Source organism: Microcebus murinus, chromosome 10 (genome assembly GCF_040939455.1).
Source record: "Microcebus murinus isolate Inina chromosome 10, M.murinus_Inina_mat1.0, whole genome shotgun sequence".
Lineage (NCBI taxonomy): Eukaryota > Metazoa > Chordata > Mammalia > Primates > Cheirogaleidae > Microcebus > Microcebus murinus.
Window position 1 is genome coordinate 77,390,583 of NC_134113.1, and position 15,588 is coordinate 77,406,170.

At 37.8% G+C, this 15,588-nt stretch overlaps 1 protein-coding gene across 1 annotated transcript in view; it reads left to right on the forward strand.

Annotated features, from left to right (window-relative positions):
- Positions 1–15,588, forward strand: part of ITPR2 (inositol 1,4,5-trisphosphate receptor type 2) — a 467,092-nt gene that overhangs the window by 30,926 nt on the left and 420,578 nt on the right. Inside the window, exon 2 of the mRNA XM_012739535.3 lies at positions 11,078–11,148. Coding sequence (XP_012594989.3) covers positions 11,078–11,148 — 71 coding nt within the window. The remainder of the gene's footprint in view (positions 1–11,077; positions 11,149–15,588) is intronic.

Consider the following 15,588-nt stretch of genomic DNA (forward strand, 5'->3'; position numbering starts at 1 on the left):
ACATGAATTAGCAGCAAGGTTTGTCATTACTATTCCAACAATATTGGAGCATTTGAAACAAATGGGGAAGGTAAAGAAGCTGGATAGATGGGCACCACATGAATTCAATGAGCATCAGAAGAGAAATCATCTCGAAGCTTGTTTTTCTTTGCTGTCAAAACATGAAGGCTAACCATTTCTACTCCATATTGTTACATGTGATTAAAAATGGATTCTTTTTGACAGTCACAAGCATTTGGCACAATGGTTGGATAAAGGTGAAGTGCCAAAACACAGTCCAAAACTGAATATTCATCAACAAAAGTTAATGGTGTCTGGTGGCCCAGTGCTGGTATTTTTCACTACAGCTTCATGAAAACTGGTCAGTTGATTACAGCGGATATCTACTGACCAGCAGATATCTATCTGCAACCAAGTAAATGAAAAGATGAGCATGCTTGCAGTTAGGCAGCCGAGATTGGTCACTAGAGATGGGCCAATTCTCTTGCAAGATAATGCAACTGTATGTTGTTATATAAACAATGCTGCTCAAACTACAGCAGCTGGACTTGAAAACTTGCTGTCATCCACTGCATTCACCAGATCTTGCACCAACTGACTACTACTTCTTCCAGGCTTTGGATCACTTCTTGCAAGGAAAAATATTCAATTCTCAGTAATCTGTGGAAAACACCTTTCATGATTTCATCGCCACTTGCTCTCCAGGTTTCTTCACTGCTGGCATAATCAAGCTATTATTGTTAAGATGGCAAAACTAGTTTAGGCTCATACTTGGATTAATTTTAGTGCTTCTTGTTTGAGATATAATCAACTAAACTTTTGATTTGAAATCGGACATTTCATTTTTAGTGACCTAATCATTTAGTCTTATCAAAAAATTTAAATATATAGATTTACCCAGCTTTTTTAGCAGGTACCTCAAAGTTTAGTGCTTATGCTGTAATTTATATGTGGATATAGGTTAATTATGCCTTTCATGGAAAAATAATTGGAAACATTTTAAATACCTAAGAGCAAGCACAATTTAATTTTGGGTAGAACCAATTTTAGAAATATAAGCAGAGGTAGACCTGTGCATGATTTAAACACTTTGTACATGGAAATAAGCATATTTTTACTATGTGTATTAGTCAAAAATATTATTGAAATGAGACACATCTGAAAAGAGAAGATAATGTTAAATTTTACTGGTTTAACCATAAAAGCCACACATTTCAAATGGCAAAAACAAATGTGCATTTAACTCTTCTTGTTATCGTAGACAGGCAAAATATGAGGATAGCCATGAGTGAATTTGGTATGTTGCATCTGTTTTGCTTCTACAAGTTAGAAAATTCTTTGGCAGAAAGTTTTGCAATGAAATTACTTCCCTCTTTGCATGATTTGAATTATGTATGGCTTTGTGCAGTGGTAACGACACAGGACCTGTCAGATTTGATGTGTGAAATTGGACATTTTTAGAACCCAGTATTTCCTATCAAGTTACTCTTCATCATGAGATAAATTAATTACCATACAAACATGAATCTATATCCTTGGAATTGACTCCTTATTTGGTCAACTTGAGTACTGCTAAATAAAAGTCCGTGTTACTAGATGGCCAGATCTTAAGTTTTTAAAATAATACCTTCCAAGACGATGGTAAATGAATGGAACAAAATCACTTAGTACTAGTATTTTGCTTAGAATGATAAAATAATACAGACATGTTTAAAAATTAGGTGCTAAACAGTTAAACTTTCAAACTACAGTGCATAAAATATGATAAATGTCGAATTTGCTATTGAAGGAGGGTACCACAAGCCAACTCTTGTCACAAAACAGGATCAGGGAAACAACAAAAACCACAGAAGTGCAAGGAACTAGTGGGGTCACAACTACCTCATTTTTTAAATGAGAAGTTCAGTAACTCATGTAAACACAGCTGGTCAAGGCAGATCAAGGATTAAAACCCATGTTTTTTTCTTCTTCTAGTGCTACTTCTAAATGAAGGTGAAGGAGGGAGTTGGATAATGTGCCAAAGTTGTGGGGGCTGGTGGTGGAGATTGTGGGGTGGAGGTGCAGTTTAGGTAAGAAGCCAGAAGATTGCGGCTAAGGGGGAAGTTCACGTAGTCATGGAGAGTGAAAATCCTGGAGTTGGGAGATAGAATTATTTGTGATAAAGTTCTGCAAGTACTTTAAAAGGCAATTCCATTATGCTTATGAACCTAGCCACCATCTTAATCCCCTTTCGTAGTAAAAGCTTTTGTAATAATAATGTCCATTGTGATGTCCCACCTCCTCTCTCCTCTCAAATCCATTTTATTTTATTTTATTTTATTTTATTTTATTTTATTTTATTTTATTTTATTTTATTTTATTTTAGAGACAGGGTCTTACTCTGTCACCCGGTTAGAGTGCAGTGGTATCATCATAGCTCACAGCAACCTCAAATTCCTGGGCTCAAGCAATTCTCCTGCCTCAGCCTTCCCAGTAGCTGGGTCGACAGGTGTGCGCTACTACACTCAGCCAATTTTTCTATTTTTGGTAGAGATGGGGTCTCACTCTTGCTCAGACTAGTCTTGAACGCCTTACCTCAAGCAATCCTCTCATCTCTGCCTCCCAAAGTGCTAGGATGACAGGCATGAGCCACTGCACTCAGCTCCAAATTCATTTTATTTAAATGTGATTCAGGGCTATTGTTAGAAATACTGTTAGAAATATTGTTAGAAATTTGTTAGAAATGAAGTATATCACTTAATGGTAAATAGATCAGGTATACGTGGTAAACAAACATCAGGAAAACACTTAATTTATAATATATTCAAGGTAGAAATACCACTTATGGCTTCATGAGGAAAAAAGATCAGACTAACATTTTACATATTATGTGGCATTTTCTTTGTAGTTGTTGGAATAAAAAGGGACCAGAGACCAAGGAGTAATTTGCTTTCTTTGGGAAATATACTTAAAAGTCTGATAGCCATGTATTTTTCTACAATAATGTTTTTATACCCCATATGTATTCCTAAAATATGTGTTGTTTAGTTTTGCCTATTTATGCCATCTATGTAAATGGGATTATATAATTCGTTATTTTTGGACTTGTTTCTTTTATGCTCAACTTTATCTTTTTGAGATTGTCAGTGTTGTTGCATGGAGCTGCAATTTATTTGTTTTCAGTATCTATTATCTATTGTATGAAACTCTTAATTTAGCTTTAATTTATCATTCTGCATTTGTTATTTTTTTTTCCAGTTTTTGCTATCCTAAACAATGTTGCCTTTAACGCTCTTGTATATATCTCCAGATGCAAGTTTATGAGATTTCTCTAGAGCATATGTATTCCTAGAGATGGAAATGCTGAATAAAAGTGTATGCCCCTGTTCAACTTTAAATACCACATTTTTTCCCCAAAATGTTTGTTCTAGTTTTTATTCCATCAGTGAATAAAAATTTGCATTGATTCAAAACCTTGCTGACATCTAAGTATTTTCCTACCTTATTTTTTGCCAATTGGTTGGATATGTAATGGGATCTTAATTTGATTTGCTTTTTTCTGGTTACGAATGAAGTTGAGCAGTTTATCAGATATTTCAAAGCTATTAATGTTTCCGCAAGCTTGTTCATGACTGTTTTGCATGTTTCTATTTGGTTATCTTTTTTCTTATTGTTTATTAGACATTCTTTATAAATTTCTGATTCTAAGCCTTTGTAGCAAATCTCTTCTCCTAGTTTGTAGCTTGTGTGTTAAGGGATGTTGCTGGTATTTATGGCTTTTGTGTGAATGAGAAAAGCATGCTTCTGTTGGCTGCACAGACTGTTCTCTTGTGCAAGTAAACCACTACTGCTGGGCAAATGTTGTCTGTGTCACTGTCACTGTACATGGCTTCAACATTGGAACATAAACCAAATTTCAGAGCATACTTTGTGTGCTGCACAAGCATGGCAGTGGCTTTGTGACTGTTGTATCTCTTTATATTATCCTTGAATGGATGGAAGTTCTTAATTTTAATGTAGGCAAATTTATCAGTCTCTTAAGCTTTTTTTTTCAGTCTGGCTTAAATAATTTTTCTCTATCCTTGATTTCATGAAAATCATCACCCACGTATGTCTTCTAAAAGCTTTATAGTTTTTTTTTTTTTTTTTTTTGAGACAAGGTCTTGCTCTGTCTCCCAGGCTAGAGTGCAGTGGCATCATCATAGCTCACTGCAATCTCAAATTTCTGGGCCCAAGCGATCCTCCTGCCTCAGCCTTCTGAGTAGCTGGGACTATAGGTGTACAACACCACACCTGGATAATTTTTATATTTTCTGTAAAGATGAGGTTTTGCTCTTGCTTGGGCTGGTCTCAAATTCCTGGGCTCAAGCAATCCTCCCGTCTTAGCCTCCAAAAGTACTAGGATTATAGTTGTGAGCCACTATGCCTGGCCCTAAAAAATTTAATACTTTTACCTATTACATTTAAGACTTTAATTCACTTGGTATTGACTTTTTATGTATAATATGAGGAAGGAATTATGCATTTTTTTCCCACATGAATAATTAATTGTACTAACATCATTTAACAATCCATCCTTTCCCTACTTTAATGTGTTTTGGTGTTTGGTTTCTAGATATGGTAAAAATCAGGAAGGTATTATGTAAATTAATGACATTTATGAAATACTTCAGTACACAATACTGCTTTCTAAGGATAGATACTGTAAAAAATGGAGATATAGAATTGTGGGATTTTAAAGCTGGAATAGATATCAAAGAAAGTCAATTAGCATTTCAACAAAAAATCTTGAAGTATCTCCTGCACATTCCTTGTTCTATCATGCATGTAGAGTATACAAGAGAATTACAAGTTCAGCTTCGTGGAATAGAAAGAGGAAGCCAAGTCTTTGGTCTCATAGATCTGAGTCTAGATCTTAGCTTGGCTCTTGAGCTGTCATCGTGACCATATCAACTGACCTCTCCAATCTGGAGGAGAAGGATGTTTTGCAAAATTGTTTGGAAATTAGTGATAATGTAAGTAAACAATGTAGAGCAGTACTTGGCATGTAATCAGACTGACAGATTATAGTTATTATTCAACTAGGAAAATAAGACTACTGTGTATGACGTACTTATAGAATGACATAGACCATCTTGTAAACTAGAAAGTACTCTCACATTGCTATAGGAATTCAGAGAAGACTGCCTCATCTGGGGGGAATATAGCTTCAGTGAAGAAATGAAACTTGCAGATGTGTGCGAAGGATGAATTTCAATTGGTTTTTGTATCTTTTTGATTTTGCTTTTCTTTTTTTTTTTTTAAGAGACAGGGTCTTGCTGTGTCACCCAGGCTGTGGTGAAGTGGCGCAATCATAGCTCACCAAAGCCTTGAACTCCTGGGCTCAAGCAAAGTGAGATGAACAAGAGACTCAGCCTCCTGAGTAGGTAGAGTAACTAGGACTGCAGGGGAGTACCACTATACCCGGCTGCTCCTTTTTTTTTTTTTTTTTGGTAGAGATGGGGTCTTCTTATGTTGCCCAGGTTGGTCTTGAACTTTTGGCCTCAGGTGACCCTCTCACCTTAGCTTTTCAAAGTGCTGGGATTACCGGAATGAGCCGCCATGTCCAGCCAATTTCTATATCTTGAAGCCTGGTTTGAAGGATGGATTTTCTTCAGTGTTTCTGGATATGGACAGCAGTAGAGTCTTAAACAACAAAACCTAGAAAATAGATAAAAACAACACGTTTTCTTTTGACTGTTGCTATCTGTGAAAATAATTAATGGTGTATTTTAGTTGTAACAAAGTGTTATGAACTTGAATTTAATGCACAAACAAAACTTTTTTCATGAAGATATTATATTTCTCACATTATTTTTAACTCTCTTGTATGTCTATTTAAAATTTGATTCACATTTTTTTTTTTTTTTTGAGACAGAGTCTCACTCTGTTGACTGGGCTAGAGTGCCGTGGCATCAGCCTAGCTCATAGCAACCTCAAACTCCTGGGCTCAAGCAATCCTTCTGCTTCAGCCTCCTGAGCAGCTGGGGCTACAGGCATGCACCACCATACCCGGTTAATTTTTTCTATATATTTTTAGTTGGCCAATTAATTTCTTTCTATTTTTAGTAGAGATGGGGTCTTGCTCTTGCTCAGTCTGAACTCCTGACCTCGAGTGATCCTCCCACCTCAGCCTCCCAGAGTGCTAGGTTTACAGGCATGACCCACCGCACCAGGCCCACATATGCTTTTTATTCATACTTAAGTTGAAAATCATTCAAAGTAGCTATTAAATTCTCCTTATACTTTTGGAAGTCTAATTATTTTTTAATTTAATTTAATTTTTTTGAGATAGGGTCTTGCTCTGTTACCTGGGCTGGAGTGCAGTAGCATCACCATAGCTCACTGTAACCTAAAACTTCTGGGCTCAAGTGATCCTCCTGCCTCAGCCTACTGAGTAGCTGGGACTACAGGCGTGTGCCACCATGCCCAACTAATTTTTCTGTTTTTTATAGAGATGAAGTCCTGCTATGTTGCTCAGACTAGTCTTGAATTGAAGGTCTAATTGTTGAATGACTTTTTTCCTATAAATTAAAATGAACAAATAACTTCCAGGTATGACCTTATGAAGAGAAGATAAATAGGGAGGACAACGTGTTTTATATCAGATGAGTTTCAGTGACAAATTGAGAATGTTAGGCTGCCATGCTAATTGCCTGTTTGGCTTACTTGCTAATTCAGTCATGAGAAAAATCAATGCAGCCCATTAAAAAGTACACTGATACATTGGAGTGAAAGGTGCTATATGAGATATTGTTACTTAGAGCAAGCTACCTTACGCCTTTTCAGGATATGATATTTTTGATAATTTTCTGAGATCTATCTAGATGGGGAGCATTTCCAGCCCTTTCTTTCATTTCCTATTAGGCAACGATTTATTGTTTCCAGTTATTTTTATTGTTTATGTGAACTACCAAAAATAGCATCATTGATTTATTCAGTGGTTTGAAATGTCACTGCAGTCATTCATCAGTTAATTATTTAGCACTTTCTGTGTTTGAGGCATAGTGGTCACAGATGGGCACATAGTGGTGAGCAAAACAGAAAAGGGCTGACTCTCTTGGAACTTTTAATTTATAGTGTTACAGAGATGTGTATAAATAAGAAATTATGATGGATTGTGATATTTTCTGTCACTAGAGGATATCCTAGGATATTGTGAGAGTGCAGAGCGTGTACCCCTACTCCATTTAAGGAAGGTTAAAGAGTTTTTTAAAAAAAATTCTTAGTCCTTTTCCCTAGAAAGTTTGATCCAATATGTCTGGACAAAGGAAAGTTTTTTGTTGTTATTATTTTTAACTTCCCAAGTTATTCAGCCAATTCAGCCAATTAGCCAAATTTGGGAAACACGGAGCATGAGTGATTAAAAGGGGCAAGAATCATGACAAGGTCTCTAATGAATTATCGAGGGATGGACTAGATGAATATGTTTTTCAGATGATTTCCCCTCATTGGCCAAAGGTTATTCTTTATATTAGTATTTATCCCTATTTGGTTATAAATTCTAGTCCTTAGGTTATAAAAGTTAACTGCCCTGCTGGTGAATGGGAGAAGCTGGCTTATCAGTAGGACACATGAGAAGGATCTGGAATTATTATTTAGCTGTAAACCCAGTGAAAGTCAGAGGTGGGCCTTGACTGCCACAGAAGCTACTAAAATCTTAGGATGCATTCCTGCAAGTTTAATTTCAGAGAGAAGGAGGCAGTAGTCTCCTGTGCCCTGTACTTTCTGGGAGTATATCTGGACTCATGTGCATAGTCTCTAGGATCACATTTAAGGGGGATGATGACACTGGAGTATATGAAAAGATATTGAGCTCCTTTGTTACTATCCATATGAGGAAGAACTGGAGAGAAATAAGGCTTGTTCATTTCAGAAAAAGAAAACTTGGTCTATATAGCCCCAGAAGAAAGAACTGGGACCAAAGAGGGCAAGTTAATTGGGAAGCAAATATCATTCATTCATTGACTCCTTTGTTCATTTAACAAATATTTATTTAATATCTACTGCAACTCATTCTAGTCGATCCCAAGTTTATAAATGGTAAACAAGATGGATTCAATTCCTGACTTCATGGAGCTTAAAATGTCTTGGAAGACCCAGACAATTAAGCAAGCAGATATAAGAAAGTGTGATGAGTACTGTGGTGTGAAAGACAGGGTGCTGTTTCACCTCCACATAAAATACATTTCCAATATTAGTACCATCAGAAAAGTGGTAAATGGCCCTGCAGGTATTTAAGAAGAGGCTGCTGGGGATATTGTAGAAGTTGTTCCAACCACTACCATTAAAATCCTGTTTGACTTTTAATGTCAATGATCATATGTCTTATACCAGGTTCACACTCCTTGCTTCTTCCTACCCCTCCTTTCCTTCCTTCCTTCCTTCCTTCCTTCCTTCCTTCCTTCCTTCCTTCCTTCCTTCCTTCCTTCCTTCCTTCCTTCCTTCCTTCCTTCCTTCCTTCCTTCCTTCCTTCCTTCCTTCCTTCCTTCCTTCCTTCCTTCCTTCCTTCCTTCCTTCCTTCCTTCCTTCCCCTCCAAACTCAGTTCCAATTCTTTACGTCTGCAAAATGAAATGATCACTTTTGTGATTTTCACAAGAGCTTGTGTATAAGGAATAGGACAAATTCTTAGAACTGAAGTCACTCCTAATTATTATGTTTGTATCCAGGACATCAGGTATTATAATTGAGGATAGACATAGTGTCTACATAATGCACTTTGGGCAGATGAGGTGGCTCATACCTGTAATCCTAGCACTCTGGGAGGTCAAAGTGAGCAGATGGCTTCAGGTCAAGAGTTCAAGACCAGCCTGAACAGAAGTAAGACCCTGTCTCTACTAAAAATAGAAAAAATTAGCAGGGCATGATGGTGTGCACCTGTAGTCCCAGCTACTGGGGAGGCTGAGACAGGAGGATGGTTTGAACCCAGGAGTTTAAAGTTGCAGTGAGCTATGATGATGCCACTGCACTAGAGCTGGGTCGACAGAGTTAGACTCTGTCTCAAAAAAAAAAAAAAAAGCACTGTGATCTGATTTATAGCTTTCATTTCCACCCTTCTTGACGGCTGGTCCATGCAGGTGGGAACTCAGTGGCATTTGTGGGAGTTTGTATTTTTGTGGGAATGGGCAGGCACCAAAAATGAATAGAATGTCAATGTCACTTATTATGTAATTTTTATGTGCTGTAAATAGGACTATGATTTCTTTTTTTTTTTTTTTTGAGACAGAGTCTCGCTTTGTTGTCCAGGCTAGAGTGAGTGCCGTGGCGTCAGCCTAGCTCACAGCAACCTCACACTCCTGGGCTAGAGCGATCCTTCTGTCTCAGCCTCCCGAGTAGCTGGGACTACAGGCATGCGCCACCATGCCCGGCTAATTTTTTTTATATACATATCAGTTGGCCAATTAATTTCTTTCTATTTATAGTAGAGACAGGGTCTCGCTCTTGCTCAGGCTGGTTTTGAACTCCTGACCTTGAGCAATCCGCCCGCCTTGGCCTCCCAGAGAGCTAGGATTACAGGCGTGAGCCACCGCGCCCGGCCCAGGACTATGATTTCTTGATCATTATGTTTTTAAATCCTTAACATGTCTTGACCAATTAGAAAATCTGACCTTTCCCTCACAGCATTTTTATTTAAATATTATGTTGTGATAGTCTCAGTACTATTGGGCCTTTCACATTCAATGTTACAAGCTGAAGATGGGCATTGTGAAAGTTTGGGTTTGCTTTCTCTCGATCCAACGTGACTTCCTGTTTCTAAGAAAATAATTTGTAGAGACTCTTAAAAAGAATTTCTTGCATGTTTGGTGGCTCTTGTAAAACCACATTTAGTAAACCTGTGTGAATGGGGTGTGTGTGTATATGTGTATATATATAAGTGTATATATATATATATATATATATATATACACACACATGAAATCAAAGTAAGAACTGTATTGCTTTTTTTTGCAGACAAAATTTTGTTTTGTGGAAATTGAATCTCATAGAGATATCTGGTGATTTGGGAGTGTCTGCTTCCAGTAACTAGATAAACCAGGAACCAAAAGTTTCATTTTGATTTGGTTGATCATCCTAGTTCAGTGAGTTTATCCTGTCCTGGAGTTAGTGCTTGCTAGTGAGTCTGGTTGATATTTAAAAAAAAACAAAAACAGAAAGTCACAGCCTGGGCATCTCCCTTTAAATGAATTCAAATACATGTAATTAATTCACATGCATTCTTCTAACATTCTGGAAAAAACCTTTTTACTCTCACTACTTAGTTAATGGAGAAATGAACATTATAGTGAGTCTTTGGTAGTTAGGTCTTTCTCTTTGAATGGAAGATTCATGTTTCCTGGCTGCCAGTTCAGAGATTTAGCTTCTCTATCTTGGAATTTTCCTGAAAATTGGCTTCTTATAAATATTTCAATAGAGTTTAAGCATGTCTTTGTGACTATAAAGGCAATTTAGTCATTTGACTAATATTCATTGAGCAATTGCTATGTGTCAGCCACTATTCTAGAAGCAGAGAGTATGGTGAGGAATAGGACAGACAAGGTTCTTGATTTTACTTATCAACTAAACAGAAGCTTCCAGAAACTGTACTAGGTACTTTGAAAACATCAAGTCATTTAATCCTCCTAACTATTTTACTGTCCGTGTTCCATTCATTATAGGTATATATGTGTAGAGGTGTGTGCGTATGTGTTAAAGCATATATGATATCTTATTGATTGGTTACCACTTATGTTCAAAACGTATTATGAACATTTTGCAGGCCGGTGCGTTTCGTTTAATAGAGTTTTAAATAACTCTACAGTGTTCCATGGTTTGTCCGTGTCATGATTTATCTAGCTAGTTTCCTACCACTTAATAATGTTTCCTGTTTTTCAGTTTCATAAAACCTGCTTTAATTAATATCTCTACAACCAAATCTTTTTATAAATCCATGATTATTAAACAGCTTCTTAGTGAAAAAGAGTATTAAAACTTTTAGTAGATGTCTATAGAATGTCCATGTGCAGTCTATGCTTTATGGATATGACGAAGTTAACATTGTAAACATGCATTTCTTTCTAGATTAGTGGATGACAGATGTGTGGTACACCCAGAGGCCGGGGACCTTGCCAATCCTCCCAAGAAGTTCAGAGGTAAGAAATAAATGTAATTTTGATTATGTGAGCTAAGGGGGAGCATTAGTTTTTCATCTTAAAATAAGTAATGCCGAAACTTTATTCATTGTGAAACTTTCAGATATAAATATGTCCACTGAAAATTCTTTCAAAAATTTCCCCATTGCTTTTCTTTTACACAATGAGGGATTGACAGTGAAAGAATAGTTTTAGTTTTTGTTTTGCTGGATAATTGTCTGTTGAAGGGAAATCTTGTTAATTAACTATGAAAGGCTACTTTTCAAGGCAATAAATGCAGTCAAATAACACTTATTTATATATTTCTGTGACAGTTGTATTATAAATGTTATAGTTTTTCATTGTCAGTTCTTTTTATCTTTTTTTTTCCCTTTAATTTATCTTTGTAAAATCTCTGGGAGAGTGACGGTGGTGTGTTAGCTTACCTTTGAAAATAGGACTTTGGATGGTGTGTAATAACTAACAATTGTCTTAGAATTCCTTTCAAGTATAATTGTAGAGTAGCTTGATAATCTCCTCAACTTAGAAATTGGTCCAAGTAGGAGATTGATTATATTAATAATTCAACTGTTAAAAAGAAGGATTAATGGAATCTGTGGAGAATCATAGAAGGCTAAAACCTATAATTAAAAGCCTGCTCAAATCAATTTCATAATTTGTGCGTACTTATAGCAATAAAAATAATTTTGAAACAATATTTACCTTGAAAACTGTGTCAGTGTTCGTTTCCACAATGGTGAAAAGCAGCTTTACTAAAGGATAAAAGACTGTGGAGAGTTGAAGGGATTCTTCAGAGCCACATGCCCAAGTCAATGTGCTTCCTACTGCCCTGAGAAGGGGAGATGTTTAGCATTTGGCAAATGTCTACCGTGTTTTACTCTCTGTGATGAGCACTTTGTATACAATATCTCATTATAAGAGTATTTTATTTATTTCATTTTTCCTAAACTCAGAACCTTGCAGAGAAAGCGACACGCACCATTAAATGTCTTTTGAGTTAAATTGGCCACTTTGGATAAGAGATCCAAATTTCTCCCTGAGTGGATAAATTAGCATAAAATAGGGAGTGGATGATAAACTGCCCATTCCAAACACCCATAAAGCTACTGAGTAGAGACACTCCCCTAATCCTGGGCAAGGGAGATCTTCTTGAAATAAACAGTCTCCATTGAGGATGGACTTAACAGTAAAACTACCATGTGGGAGAGCCTGCAGTTGTGACAAGTAGGCTTCTGGTATGAAAGAACATCCTGCCAGACACAGTGCAATAAGCGTGTGTGAAATGACCTAAAAGTTAAAAGAGGATAGAGAAACCTTAATGGAAGAACAGACAATATTAACGAATAAAGGACAGGTAGATTCTGAAAAGCTTAAACTAGCGCATTATATGAAGATGTGGAGAGAATTAGTGCTTTGGAGAAGAGATCTGAGGAAATCGCCCAGAATATAGCACAGAGAGTTACAAAGAAGGAAAATACAGATGAATCATGAAAAGCTTGGAGGACAGATGGAGAAAGTCCAACAGTAACTACTTGAATTCTAGAAGAGACTAGAAAGAATGGGAGAGAGGCAACATGTCAAGGGATACGAGTGAGGATTTCAGACAATTGAAGAAAAACATCATTCCCCAGGTGGAAGAGGCACACTGAGTTCAGGGTAGGGATGGTAAATAAAACCAAATCCGAAGCTACCCACACCTTTGTGACCTGAAGGGCATTAAAGACAAAGAGAAAAGTTCTAAAGCAAACTGGGACAACACATCTGTTTTTGTAACAGGAAAAAGCATGAGGTTCAGGTTCTGACTGTACTGTTCGCTGGCTGTGTCATCTTAAGTAGGTCACCTAACTGCTTTGAGCCTCAGAGGACATCTGTCATTGGTCAGTGGGAGAAGGGGTGGGTGATAACAAGAACAGTGCCTGCCTCATGAGGTTTTGTGAGCCTTGAAATTTCTGCAGAGAATGAATATAAAAGTGTTTTAAGTCATTATACAAATAATAGTTAGCTTATAATAGAAAGGCATAATGTATTCCCATTAAAGGTATTTGCCTCTACCCTTATCTTATATCCTCTTCAAGGGCAGAGTTTTATTTTATTCTTTTTGTGTTTCCCAGACATAGTGCTATGTCCTTAGCATGCACCCCCCCCCTCCGCCCTCCTCAAACAGCCATTAGATGCTTTTGGATGAAACCACCTAAACTTTCCCTGGGGTCATGTGGTAAAATTTCGTTCCCAGGGGTGCCCACATTTCTCTGCCATGAGCCTGGGTGCCTGTTCCTCTGTTGGTCAAGAAGAATTAATCTTTCAGAGATAAACGTTTAGGGTTTGTGGCTGGCTGCCTTTCCTCTCTTCCTCTTTTCCAGTGAAATGAGTTGTTGTAAAGAGCAAAGATTATTTTAGAGTATGTGAGGGAACCCTAGGGTAACAGCTTTGAACCTACTAGGTAATTATACACAGATACTTGGTCTCATGTTATTCACTGGGCACCGGTTCCAAGTATGAATCATTCTTTCAGGCGCTCTCTCCCTCTGGTGGAAGGCTGGCTTTTCCTGTAATCCAGTACTTTAGGTCATTATCCTTGCTAGTTTGCTCTTATTTTCTACCTCCAGTTTAAGACAAACCCACTTATTTCGGTACACTCATCATTGGAAAAGGAGGGTCCTTTCCTATTGAGGACTCGGGGTTTCCTTTAATCCTAAAGCTCTGGCTCTTCTCCCATGACGATTGAGCCCCCTCCCGTGGGAGCCCCAGAGGAGAATTCCCGGAGTTGCGCTTGTCTCTGCCGTGGTCTTCTTATTGCTTAACAGCCTGGAGTGGACAGTGTTGTCCCAAATGCCTCATCCTTCCACATGGCTTGTCCTTACGGCTCTTGCTTTAGACCATTCTCTGCCTGAATGTATTTCCCCTGCTCCCTATGGCTTTGTTCTGCTTCACAGATTTGCCTCCCAGAACCACCGTCCCAGCATTTCCAGACTCCTCTGCCAAGTTTCCAGAGCACCCTCCCTGATTGTCACTTTCTAGATAAGGCGAAGAAACACAATAGCCTGTCAACAAGTCCAGCTGCACCTCAGTTCCTCTTGCCTCAGCCAGACCAATGATACTCTCAGATTATTTTTAAAAGATTTTTTGTTTTTCATACTCATGCTGTGATTTGTCCAAGTGAATCATAACATTTTAGAGCTGGTAGGTAATTAAACGTAAATCTAGGACAACTCCTATGGTTTTTTGAATGAAAAGCACCAAAGTTCCAAAAAAGGTTGAAATGATTCTCCCAAGTACACAGAATTATACAGTGAAATGTTCTTTGAACTGTGTCACATTGCCTCACTTATGAAAAGAGGAAAGTTTTAGTACATAAGCAATTTCCAATGCATTATTTAAAACCTGATGTTTTTCCTCCTGATGTTTTTCCTTAGAAAATGACTAAAAAGAAAAAACCTGATGGACAGCTATATTTCAATAGAAACCACACAGTCAATGAGATTAATATTAACAGAAGCACAGTGCCTTTATTTTAATTTAGTAAAATTCCTTAAATGATCAAATATTCCCTATTTTTAAAAGATAAACTTTAAACATTGGAGTAAGTTTTGATGTACAGAAGAGTTGTAAAGCCAATACCAAGAGTTCTCCTCCAGCCAGTTTCCCCTATTATTTCCATCCTGTGGGACATCTATGGGACATTTGTCTAAACTAAGAAGTTACCAATTGTACATTGACAAAATTCCAGCCTTCGTTGGGATTTCACCAGCTTTTTCCACTAGGGGCCTTTTCCTGTTCCTGATCCCACCCAGGATCCCATCTTGCATTTAGTTGTTGTGTCTCCTTGGTCTTCTCTGGTCTGTGACACTTCCTCAGTCTTTCCTGGTTTTTCATGACCTTGATACTTTTGAAGAGTACTAGCTAGCTAGGAATTTTATAGAATGTCCCCGGGACTGTGCGTGTCTGATGTTTTTGCCATGGTTAGACTGGGGTTGAGGTTCCGGGGAGAATACCACAGAGGTTAAGTGCCCTTCTCTTTGTGTCATATTGAGGCGGTGTATAATATCACCACAGGTTATTGCTGGTCTTAGTTGTTTTTTTTTTTTTTTTTTTTTTTGAGACAGAGTCTCACTTTGTTGTCCAGGCTAGAGTGCCATGGTGTCAGCCTAGCTCACAGCAACCTCAGACTCCTGGGCTCAAGCGATCCTTCTGCCTCAGCCTCCCTAGTAGCTGGGACTACAGGCATGCGCCACCATGCCCGGCTAATTTTTTCTACATATTTTTAGTTGGCCAATTAATTTCTTTCTATTTTCTTTAGTAGAGATGGGGTCTCGCTCTTGCTCAGGCTGGTCTTGAACTCCTGACCTTGAGTGATCTGCCCGTCTCGGCCTCCCAGAGTGCTAGGATTACAGGCGTGAGCCACTGCGCCCAGCCTGGTTTTAGTTTTTGGTATACAATTTA